At 36.3% G+C, this 12,465-nt stretch overlaps 1 protein-coding gene across 1 annotated transcript in view; it reads left to right on the forward strand.

Moving 5' to 3' along the window:
• Positions 1-12,465, forward strand: part of MAN1A2 (mannosidase alpha class 1A member 2) — a 140,659-nt gene that overhangs the window by 95,031 nt on the left and 33,163 nt on the right. The window contains exon 9 of the mRNA XM_066377284.1: positions 5,431-5,546. Coding sequence (XP_066233381.1) covers positions 5,431-5,546 — 116 coding nt within the window. The remainder of the gene's footprint in view (positions 1-5,430; positions 5,547-12,465) is intronic.

Genomic DNA, 12,465 nt, shown 5'->3' on the forward strand with positions numbered 1-12,465 from the left:
TGTTTTTCAAGTAGATTTAATAAAATTTTCTATATTTGCCAATTTTTCAATGGAATTTTTATTTTGGGTAATATTATCTTTTTCCTTTTTTTCTTAGTACACTTTAAAAATATACTTACCAGTTTTTTCTGTATTTTTCCAAAGTAAGAAGTGGGGGTGGGAGTGGGGGTGAGGGTTGGGAGGCAGACAGACAGGCTCCTGCATTCACCTGACCGGTATCCACCTGGCATGCCCACCAGGGGGTGATGCTCGGCCCCTCTGGGGTGTTGCTCCACTGCAATTGGAGCCATTCTAGCACCTGGAGTGGAGGCCATAGAGCCATCCTCAGTGCCTGAGCCAACTTTGCTCCATGGAGCCTTGGCTACGGGAGAAGAGAGAGAGAGAGAGAGAGAGAGGAGAGGAGGAGGAGAGGGGGAAGGGTGGAGAAGAAGATGGGTGCTTCTCCTGTGTGTCCTGACTGGGAATCAAACCCAGGACTTCCACACACCAGGCCAACACTCTAACGCTGAGCCAACTGGCCAGGGCCTTCAAGTAGTTGAACGCATGCATGAAAAGTAGCTTTGTTTAAGGTGATTATAGGGTACATGGGCTTTACTTGAAATTCTTATCCACCACCTTATTCTTGGCATTTACTAGTGGGCATTATCATGCAGCTCTTTTAAAAAATTGAATGATTTCATTGAAGAATGGTAAGACTTTTTATATGGATGTTGGTACCCCAGAATAATGCCTCCTTTCATTCTACAATTCAAGCAGATCCACAGAGCACAATATGTACATCATTCCTATCTCTAAAGCAAAGCCTGCCAGTTAGCCCACCTGTCCTCCTTAGCCTACACAGAAAGCATCCAGTCAGAATTCCCAATCAGGAAAGAGATGTAGTGACAGATATATCTTTCTAGTGGAGGAACACCCACTGTTCAGTGGAGGAAACCCACAACTAGCTACCCAGAACTTCAGTGGAGCAGAGCTATATACATCAACATGATTGAATCTCACAGTGTTGAAATACAGAAACTAGACACGAGAATAAATAATGCCACTTATTATGTATACCGAAGGACAAAATAAAGCAATAGTGGTTAGAAGAGGGTATTCCATGATAACCATATGGAAAAATCAAAGTGATTACTCCCAAATTCAAGATATTGGTTACCTCTAGAAGGTGGGAACTGTGATTGAAAAGGGGTAGGCTTTCGGGGTACTGACATTATTCTGAGCAGAGGTTATACAAATGTTCTCTATAATGAGCATAATATTTATCTTTTACATGCTTTTTTGTATGAATGTCAAATTTCACAGCAAAAAAAAAAATGTTTAAATTTACAAAGGGGATCCCAAAGGAGATTAAGGCAATTTTATAAATAAACATTTTTAATCCTCTCTTTAATTCAAAGAACTCTAAAAATATATTCCTAAAATAGGAATAGGATACTATGAAAAAGAAGCAATTAGAGAACAGAAAAGAACCCAGAGATTAAAACTATGATTGCTGACATTAAAGCTTTAGTATAAGGACTAAAAGATAAAATTGATTTTTTAAAAGTTCCCAGAATAAAGAGAAAGAAGACCGAGAGACTAAAAATTGAGAGTAAAGAATACTAGAGTCAGCTTAAGAGGTACAATTTCCAGCTAGTGTGAGTTTCAGAGCAGAGATGTGGAGAAAATAAATAATGTAAGAGCATTTTCTCCAAGCTGAAATACATATGAAAAGTGCTCAGCACAATGAATGTAGGGGAAAAAATTAACCAATATCAAAATGCAGATTTTAAAGCTCAGGAAGGCCAGTTGAGTGAGAGGAGGGGGAATTGAGACCTACACAAAATAGAATGGGGGGGAGGGTATAAAAAAGACATTTTCAGACAGCATGGTTACATCCCACATATTCTTTCTTGGGAAATTCTGTGATAATATGATTCAGTAAAAGAGGTATAAACTAAGACATAAGCTGGAGGAAATAGTGAGTCTAACTCAGGAAAGCAAGAAAAGTCTCGACGATCGCTTGTACAATGTGCTTAGAAAATAAGATTGGGAAGAAGGTCTCTAGGGGCAGAAGAAGGGCAGGGGAGACTCAATGTAAGCCTGAGTAACTTGATTGTGAGGCTGGGATACAATACGAATGACAAAAGAAAAAGATAGGAGGCAACTGAAAATCTGGGGCAAAAACTTAAAAGCTAGCGAGAGAGTCATGGTTAAGATAGGAAGACAATTAAAATACAGCATGATTTTAAGCAGCTGATGAAGTCTAAGAAAAACCCAGGCAGCTGGTCAAATAGTAATGCTGTCGTTTCCTCATTGAGTCAAGACATGTTGCCATAGCCACAAAACTGAAGTAGAAGTATTGATGGAGATATTTGTTATAGTGCTTTGAATATAAAACCACTGCCTTTTATTCATTGCCAAATAATGTGCCCAAACGGCATCCCTAATCCTTGCTCTGTCCCAAATGCCTGTTAAGTATGAAGGACTTTCCCACTCTATTCCATATTGTTTTAATATATTATAAGTATGTTGTCTTTTTGATTTTTTATAATTATAAAATGTTTAAGTGTTAGAATTAATTTAGCATCTAGGTATAATTTATCCTCTAAACCCATCATCATATATTATTATAAAATTCTTAAATGTAAGTATGGTGAGTATTGAATGCTATTAGAAATTTAATTGTGATTTTTTTGCATGTGTGCAGTTTGAAGCTTAGAGTAAGGGATCACATGGTAACTGTCTTCTGTTCCTCTAAGTGTCTTCTCTAATATCCACTTACCAGTGTCAGAAACACAGAGTGTCAAATAAGCAGAGGCGTCCTCCTCCTAAATATTTAGATGGAAAACAGTGGAGAAGATTGTTAAGCTAACAAATTACAGTTGAAAGTAAATTCTGTTTTATTTAATGGCCATTTATATAAGTTTATATATGAACTTGGCAAAAAAAATCCATGATGATAGAGATCAGAAAAAATGGTTATCTTTGGAGTTAGGCATTGATTTTGAAAGCCACATGAGGAAGATTTTGGGATGCTAGATACTGGAAATGCTATATATTTTTATCTTGGTGGTTTTGTGGCTATATACATATGTAAAAATTCATTAAATGTATATTTATGGTTAAAAAAAGAAATAAGAGCATTTTAGATGCAAGTTGTTTAAGGTACAAGTGAATTATTAGAGTATCAGCAGACATATTACCTACAGTGAATGAGGGCACTTTTCCCCCTTTTATTACTTTCTATAACAAAAGATGACTTAATTATGCAAGTTACATGTATTCTAATAAAATATAAGTACATAAAGTAAAAATTGAAGGGCTCCTTCCTTAGAGTTAATCACTGTTGACACTTGTCAAACCTTTTATATGTGTACATAGCATTCATTTAAACACATAAATTTTTAGTAGTATTAAACTATTGTTATGAAACCTGCTTTTTTGCTCCCCACTGCATTCAACAACATATAATAAATATCCTTCAATATGACTTATAGATTAACCTGATTCTCTTTAATGATTTCATGGTCTGCTGGAGTATGTTTAGACATAATTTATTTAGCCACTTCCCTAGATATATGAGGAATCTTACTATTTTGCTAGTGGGAATAGTGCTGTGATGCATTTAAATCTCTGTGTATTTATACAAGTATTGTTACGGGATAATTCCAAAACTAGAAAACCAAGGTTTAATTTTAATAGCTACTACAAAATTGCTCTTCAATTCCAGCAACTGTGAACCATAACCTTAGCAACATTGTTATTAATCTTTTAAAATGTTTGTACATTAAATAGAAAAAAATGAAATCTCATTGTTTTAAATCTCATTGTGAAAATCAAATGAAATCTCATTTGATTTTCTCTGATCATTAATGGAGATGAGCTTCCTTTCTTAGGTTAATTATCAATTTGTATTTCTTTTTTGTTAATTATTTATATGTGCCCTGTATCAGTTTTCCTTAGGTTTCAGAGTTCTTTGTGTAGAACATGAGCCCTTATTTCTATTATATATGTTACAAATATCTTCTCCCAGTCTCATTCTTGTCTTACAGATTCATTTATGATAGCTTATACCTATCATATGATACAATAAATCTTTTCCTTTATGGCACCTTTGTTTTGTGTTTTGTTTAAGATCATCTGCTAAAGAAGAGCAGACATTTTCTTATATTTTTTTCTGGTATACTTAAGTTTTCTGTTTACTTTGAAATCATTAATCCACCACAATTTTTTTTTTTTCCTGAAGCTGGAAACGGGGAGGCAGTCAGACAGACTCCCGCATGCGCCCGACCGGGATCCACCTGGCACGCCCACCAGGGGGCGATGCTCTGCCCATCTGGGCATCGCTCTGTTGCGACCAGAGCCACTCTAGCGCCTGGGGCAGAGGCCATGGAGCCATCCCCAGCGCCAGGGCCATCTTTTGCTTCAATGGAGCCTCGCTGCAGGAGGGGAAGAGAGAGACAGAGAGGAAGGAGAGGGGGAGGGGTGGAGAAGCAGATGGGCGCCTCTCCTGTGTGCCCTGGCCAGGAATCGAACCCAGGACTTCCGCACGCCATGCCGATGCTCTAGCACTGAGCCAACCGGCCAGGGCCTAATCCAACACAAATTTATTTTTGTGAGCTAAAGATAAAAATATTGATATGCATTTCCCCCTGACAGTTGTTGCCATAAACTACCGACTAGTCTATCCTTCCCTCACTAATTTGAAAAAAACCCAACAATAATTCTAAATGAATGATTGAAGGGGCTATTAGATACATGATCATTTTCTTTTCATGCAGAGAAGATGTGAGTTTTGAAACAAAGTTCGTGGATGTAGGGTATGGTTGCCTTGGGAGTGATATTAAATTGGATCGAGTTAGAATAGATGGGATAGAATAAGAATATACCTAGGACAAATAGGTACTAATAGCTATATAAATAGTAATCAAGGGTATTGATTTAGGAACATTCTATAGAATGTAAGCAAATATTGCAAAGGAATTCTTGGGCTGTTTTTTTTTTTTGTTTTGTTTTTTTGTAGATTCATTTTAATTTACTGTCTTCAGCACAGAAATCACTGTTCACCACTCTATAGAAAAATGAGCTCTTTTTGGTTAACATCATATTTAAGTATATCTCATATTTAATCTTATAGCTTATATAGTTAAAGCCACTAAAAATGAAGGATAATTATTTTCAGTTCTGGAAACATTTGTATGTGTGACAATATGCAAACTATGTGACTAAAGAAAAGACTACTAACTGTGAAATACTACAACTAGCAGGAAAAGATTTTCTAGCAAATTGGATACACGTGTAGGGGAGAGTAATTATGATGTGCTCTTACTGGACTAAATTTGAACTATATGTTGGAAATAAAGCTGTTAATATAATTTTTAAATTATTGACCTGTAATAGTCATTATAATTGAAAAACATTTTTGCATTGTTTTCTCTCTTGTTACAGATCATACATCAGTTGGTGGTTTGGGAGACAGTTTTTATGAATACTTGCTGAAAGCATGGCTGATGTCGGATAAAACAGATCATGAGGCGAGAAAAATGTACGATGATGCTATTGAGGTAATTACAGTCAGAAAATTTACTAATTTAACATACTGATATCCAGTGTATTTGATATAACAGATGAATATTTTATATGCATTTTATTATATGCACTTGCTATAAAGTTTGTTAGTATTTTAATATAAAAGTCATATTAAATTTTCCTTTATTGTGACATTTTAAAGAAATTATTGAAAGAATTTAGTGTAGCATATTTATGTATGAAAATTTATTTTAATAATTAAAATAATTAAATAATTAAAATAATTCCAGTTATTGTCTGCAGAGACTGGAAAAACTTCTGACTACATGTACTTCCATTAAATTTCTTCTTTTAAACGACCTACTGAACCTGCATATTGAGAGCTGATTGGTAAATAAGAAAGGCAAAACACGTATATATACTGCTCACAAAAATTAGGGGATATTTCAAAGTGAATATGAAACAATAAAAAAAGCAGCATTTGATTTTTTTTTAATTAAACAAGAACATCAGAAAAGCAGTCAACAAGTCAAAGAAGGTTGTCTGATTATGCAAATGAGATGCAAAACCAACTTTTATTGCATTGGTGAAAATGCACTATACAGTGTGTCCGTAAAGTCATGGTACACTTTTGACCGGTCACAGGAAAGCAACAAAACATGATAGAAATGTGAAATCTGCACCAAATAAAAGGAAAACCCTCCTAGTTTCTGTAGGATGACGTGGCAGCATGTGCACATGCGCAGATGATGATGTAACACCGTGTATACAGCGGAGCAGCCCATGGCCATGCCAGTCGAGATGTGGACGGTACAGAGGAAAGTTCAGTGTGTTGTGTGTCTCACTAAATTCGAATCCGTGACCAAAGTGCAACGTGAATATCGGCGCGTTTATAACGAAGCGCCACCACATAGGAATAACATTACTCGGTGGGATAAGCAGTTGAAGGAAACCAGCAGTTTAGTGGAGAAACCCCGTTCTGGTAGGCCATCAGTCAGTGATGAGTCTGTAGAGGCTGTAGGGGATAGCTACCTAAGGAGCCCTAAAAAATCTGTGCATGAGCCCACATCGAACTGCACTGAATAGATATGAAACTGGTAGAGTTTTCCTTTTATTTGGTGCAGATTTCACATTTCTATCGTCTTTTGTTGCTTTCTTGTGACCGGTCAAAAGTGCACCATGACTTTACGGACGCACTGTACAAAAGGCTGAAAGTACTGGAGTATCTGCACATTCCTTGATTCCCTAATTTTGGGGAGCCTGTTGGTTAATTCTAGCACTGTTCTAAGCCCTTTTCACATGTAAAATAATTTAGTCTTTACTGCCATCTTACATACGAGGACCTTAAGTCACTGAGAGCTTCAGTAACTTGATGAAGGCCACACACTTAATAAGTAGTGGAGCTTGGAACCAAACAGTCTGGCTCTGGAGCCTGTGCTCATAACCACTGTACTATACTACATTTATATAACCTCATGCCACAATGCCCTGACAGTTTGAAATTGGAAAAAGTTTCATTCTTGGAAACACACATGATATTTCCAAGCAAAAACTGAAATAGAAATTTGTTAATTACTTAGTAAGTTCTTTGCTTTTTGATCTAGTATAAACATATCCTTTTAATGATTTTAAGCACTTTTTTAAAGTCCTATATTTTGTATATACTAAAATATATATACAATTCTGACTGTAGTCATCAGTCAGTATTTAGAGTTATAGTTGTTGTTTGTTTTTAAATTGTACCAAGGATTTTATTACCTATTTTATATCTTTACCTTTTAGGGCAGCGGTTCTCAACCTGTGGGTCACGACCCCGGCGGGGGTCAAACGACCAAAACACAGGGGTCGCCTAAAGCTATCGGTTGGCGCGACCCACAGGTTGAGAACGGCTGTTTAGGGAAACAGTTTTCTGTAGTTGTTTACAAAAATGAAGAGGAATTGAACTAATATGTACCATGTAGTACTTTGCTCATTGTAGGCATTAGATACATTTTCTTGGGGAACTGAGTTAACTAAGAAATTGAACTAAATTAATGTATAATCAAGAATCTTCATTTTAGTATGTGACTTCAAAAATTCAAAAATTCTTACATTTTGGAAAGTTATTGTGTTATTAAACTTTAGGCCTAGAAGGTTTTATGACTTGGAAAAGTCATCTCTAGGAAGAATGTAGTAGTCTTAGAATCATAGTGTTGAAAATACAAAGCTCTTAGCCAGGGGTCCCCAAACTTTTTACACAGGGGGCCAGTTCACTGTCCCTCAAGGGCCGGACTATAAAAAAAAAACTATGAACAAATCCCTGTGCACACTGCACATATCTTATTTTAAAGTAAAAAAACAAAACGGGAACAAATACAATATTTAAAATAAAGAACAGGTAAATTTAAATCAACAAACTGACCAGTATTTCAATGGGAACTATGGGCCTGCTTTTGTCTAATGAGATGGTCAATGTCTGGTTCCATATTTGTCACTGCTAGTCATAACAAGTGATATGATGCGCTTCCAGAGCTGTGACATGTGCGTCCCGCGTCACCGGAAGTAGTAGTGTACGTGAGTGCCGCTGCGCTGACCACCAATGGAAGAGGTGCTCCTTCCGGAAGTGCGGCGGGGGCCAGATAAATGGCCTCAGGGGCGGGCCGTAGTTTGGGGACCCCTGCTTTTAGCCATTCCCAATAGACTGTGGGTTCCTTGAAGGCAGACTGATTTGTTTGCCAGTGTGTCAGCACCTTGTGTAACACCTGAAACAATAGGTTATTCAGTATTTGATAAATGAACAACTACAGTATATTTAATATTTTTAACATATATATATATTTTTTTTGTGGCAGAGACAGAGAGAGTCAGAGAGAGGGACAGATGGGACAGACAGACAGGAATGGAGAGAGATGAGAAACATCAATTTCTCATTGTGGTTCCTTAGTTGTTCATTGATTGCTTTCTCATATGTGCCATGACTGCAGACCTTCAGCAGACCGAGTGACCCCGTGCTTGAGTCAGCGACCTTGAGTCCAAGCTGGTGAGCTTTGCTCAAACCAGATGAGAACGTGCTCAAGCTAGCGACCTCGGGGTTTTGAAACTGGGTCCTCCGCATCCCAGTCCGACGCTCTATCCATTGCGCCACCGCCTGGTCATGCTTAACATATATTTTTTATATGTTTTTTATATTTTAAATATACTTATAAAGTAACAATTAAATTTTAATTTGAAATATAATATACTTAATGTTGTACATCTTAGCTTTCTTTTCAAAATTATGTACAGTTATAGGTTTTATATTCTGATCAAGTTTTTGGTTTTTTTTAGTTTTTTTTTTTTTTAATTTAATTAATTGTGTTTACATAGATCTAGGGTCACCCCGAATGCAACACCCCTCCTCCCTATTCCCCTCAACATCTCCCCTGCCACCCTCCCTACAGCTCCCTCCGTCTTCCCTTCAGGTTTGTCCCTTTGATCCCTCCTCTGTCTCAGTTCCGTTTCTCAGTTCTCGTTGTTCATTGGATTCCTCAAATGAGTGAGGTCATATGATATTTTTCTTTCTCTGCCTGGCTTATTTCACTCAACATAATAGTTTCTAGTCCCTCCATATTGTTGCAAAAGGTAATATTTCCTTCTTTTTCATAGCCCCACAGTATTCCATTGTATATACGTACCAAGCTTTTTAATCCACTTGTCCACCGACAGACACTTGGGCTGTTTCCAGATCTTTGCTATTGTGAACAATGCTGCCATAAACATGAGGGTGCATTTCTTTTTTTCAGTTGGTGATATGGTGTCCTTGGGATATATTCCTATAAGTGGGATGGCTGGGTCAAAGGGAAGTTCTATTTCTAATTTTTTGAGGAATCTCCATACTGTTTTCCACAGTGGCTGCACCAGTCTGCATTCCCAATAGCAGTGCAGGAGGGTTCCCCTTTCTCCACATCCTCGCCAGCACCTATTGTGTGTTGTTTTGTTGATGAGCACCATTCTGACTGGTGTGAGGTGATATCTCATTGTGGTTTTAATTTGCATTTCTCTAATGATTAGTGATGTTGAGCATTTTTTCATTTGTCTATTGGCCAACTGTATGTCCTCTTTGGAGAAGTGTCTATTTATTTTTTGTGCCCATTTTTTGATTGGATTATTTGTCTTCCTGGTGTTGAGTTTTACAAGTTCTTTATAAATTTTGGTTATTAATTCCTTATCAGATGTATTGTCAAATATGTTCTCCCATTGTGTGGTTTGTCTTTTTATTCTATTCATATTGTCTTTAGCTGTGCAAAAGCTTTTTAGATTGATATAGTCCCATTTGTTTATCCTTTTATTTCATTTGCCTGTGGAGATAATTCAGCAAAAATATTGCTGCGATAGATGTCGGTGAGTTTACTGCCTAAATTTTCATCTAGGATACAAATGGTTTCATGATTTACATTTAAGTTCTTTATCCATTTTGAGTTTATTTTTGTGCATGGTGTAAGTTGGTAGTCTAGTTTCATTTTTTTGCAGGTAGCTGTCCAGTTTTCCCAATACCATTTGTTGCAGAGACTGTCTTTACTCCACTGTATGCTCTTACCTCCTTTGTCAAATATCAATTGTCCATAAAGATGTGGGGGTTATTTCTGGGTTCTCTGTTCTGTTCCATTGATCTATATGGCTGTTCTTATGCCAGTACCAGGCTGTTTTAAGTACAATGGCCTTGTAGTATAACTTGATATCAGGAAGTGTGATACCTCCCACTTTATTCTTCTTTTTTAAGATTGCTGAGGCTATTCGTGTTCTTTTTTGGTACCATATAAATTTTTGGAGTATGTGTTCTATATCTTTGAAGTATGTCATTGGTATTTTAATTGGTATTGCATTGAATTTATAAATTGCTTTGGGTAATATAGACATTTTAATGATGCTTATTTTCCTAACCATGAACACGGTATATGCTTCCACTTGTTTGTGTCTTCCTTGATTTCTTTTATCAATGTTTTATGATTTTCTGAGTACAAGTCTTTAACCTCCTTGGTTAAATTTACTCCTAGGCACTTTATTTTTTGTTGTTGCAATAGTGAAGGGGATTGTTTCCTTAATTTATCTTTCTGACAGTTCATTGTTCGTGTATAAAAATGCCTGTAATTTCTGTGCATTAATTTTATATCCTGCCACCTTGCTGAATTCATCAGGTCTAGTAGTTTTTTGACTGAAACTTTGGGGTTTTCTATATACAGTATCATATCATCTGCAAATAATGAGAGTTTTACTTCTTCTTTTCTAATTTGGATGCCTTTTATTTCTTCTTCTTGTCTGATTGCTGTAGCTAGGACTTCCAGTACTATGTTGAATAAGAGTGGTGAAAGGGGGCATCCTTGCCTTGTTCCTGATTTTAGGGGAATTTCTTTTCATTTTTGTCCATTAATTATAATGTTGGCTGTGGGTTTGTCATAGATGGCCTTTATCATGTTGAGAGGTATATTCCCACTTTGCTAAGAGTTTTGATCATAAATGGGTGCTGGATTTTATCAAATGCTTTTTCTGCATCTATTGAACTTATCATGTGGTTTTTCCTCCTTCCTTTTGTTTATGTGGTGAATCATATTAATTGATTTACAAATGTTGTACCATCCTTGCCTCCCCAGAATAAATCCCACTTGATCATGATGAATGACTTTTTTCATGTATTGCTGGATCCAGTTTGCTAGTATTTTGTTGAGGATTTTAGCATCTAAATTCATCAGGGATATTGGCCTATAATTTTCTTTCTTTGTGTTGTCTTTGCCTGGTTTTGGAATCAGAATTATGCTCTCCTCAAAAAAGGAACTTGGAAGTATTCCTTCCTCCTGAATTTTTTGAAATAGCTTGAGAAGGATAGGAGTTAGTTCTTCTTTGACTATTTGGTAGAATTCGCCAATGAAGCCATCGGGCCCAGGAGTTTTGTTTTTTGGGAGCTTTTTGATAACTGTTTTGATTTCTTTTGTTGTAATCGGTCTGTTTAGGTTTTCTGATTCTTCCAGATTGATTTTGGAAGATTATATCTTTCAAGGAATTTGTCCATTTCACCTTGGTTAATTTTTGGGCATACAGTTCTTCATAGTATTTTCTTACAATATTTTGTTTTTCTGTTGTGTCGGTGGTTATTTCTCCACTCTCATTTCTAATTTTATTTATTTGAGTCCTCTCCTTTTCTTGGTGAATCTTGTTAAAGATTCATCGATCTTGTTTACCCTTTCAAAGAACCAGCTCTTGGTTTCATTGATCCTCCATATTGTTTCTTTACCTTTTATGTCATTTATTTCTGCTCTGATCTTTATTAGGTCCTTCCTTCTACTACCTCTGAGCCTTACTTGCTGTTCTTTTTCTAGTTCTTTTAGATGAAGGGTTTGGTTGTTTATTTTAGCTTTTTCAAGCTTCTTAAGGAATGCCTATAGTGCTATGAACTTCCCTCTCAGGACTGCTTTTGCTGTGTCCCATAAATTTTGAGTTGTTGTTTGCTCATTATCATTTCTTTCTAGGAATTTTTTTATTTATTCCTTGATTTAATTGTTAACCCATTCGTTGTTTAATAACATGCTATTTAATTTCCATGTGCTTGAGTATTTTTCAGTTTTTCTGTTGTGGTTGATTTCTAGTTTCATGCCATTGTGATCAGAGAAAATGCTTGATATGATTTCAATCTTCTTAAATTTGTTGAGATTGCTTTTGTGTCCTAACATGTGGTCTATCTTAGAGAATGTACCATGAGCACTTGAAAAGAATATATATTCTGTTGCCTTAGGGTGAAAAGTTCTAAAGATATCTATTAAATCAAGTTGATCTAGTGTGTCCTTTAAGTCTGCTGTTTCTTTGTTAATTTTCTTTCTTGAGGATCTATCTAGTGATGTTAGTGGGGTATAGAAATCTCCTACTATTATAGTATTGCTGTTGATCTCGCCCTTTATATCCATCAAAGTCTGCTTTATATATTTATGTGCTCCTATATTAGGTGCG

This window comes from Saccopteryx leptura, chromosome 3 (genome assembly GCF_036850995.1).
Source record: "Saccopteryx leptura isolate mSacLep1 chromosome 3, mSacLep1_pri_phased_curated, whole genome shotgun sequence".
NCBI classification, from domain to species: domain Eukaryota; kingdom Metazoa; phylum Chordata; class Mammalia; order Chiroptera; family Emballonuridae; genus Saccopteryx; species Saccopteryx leptura.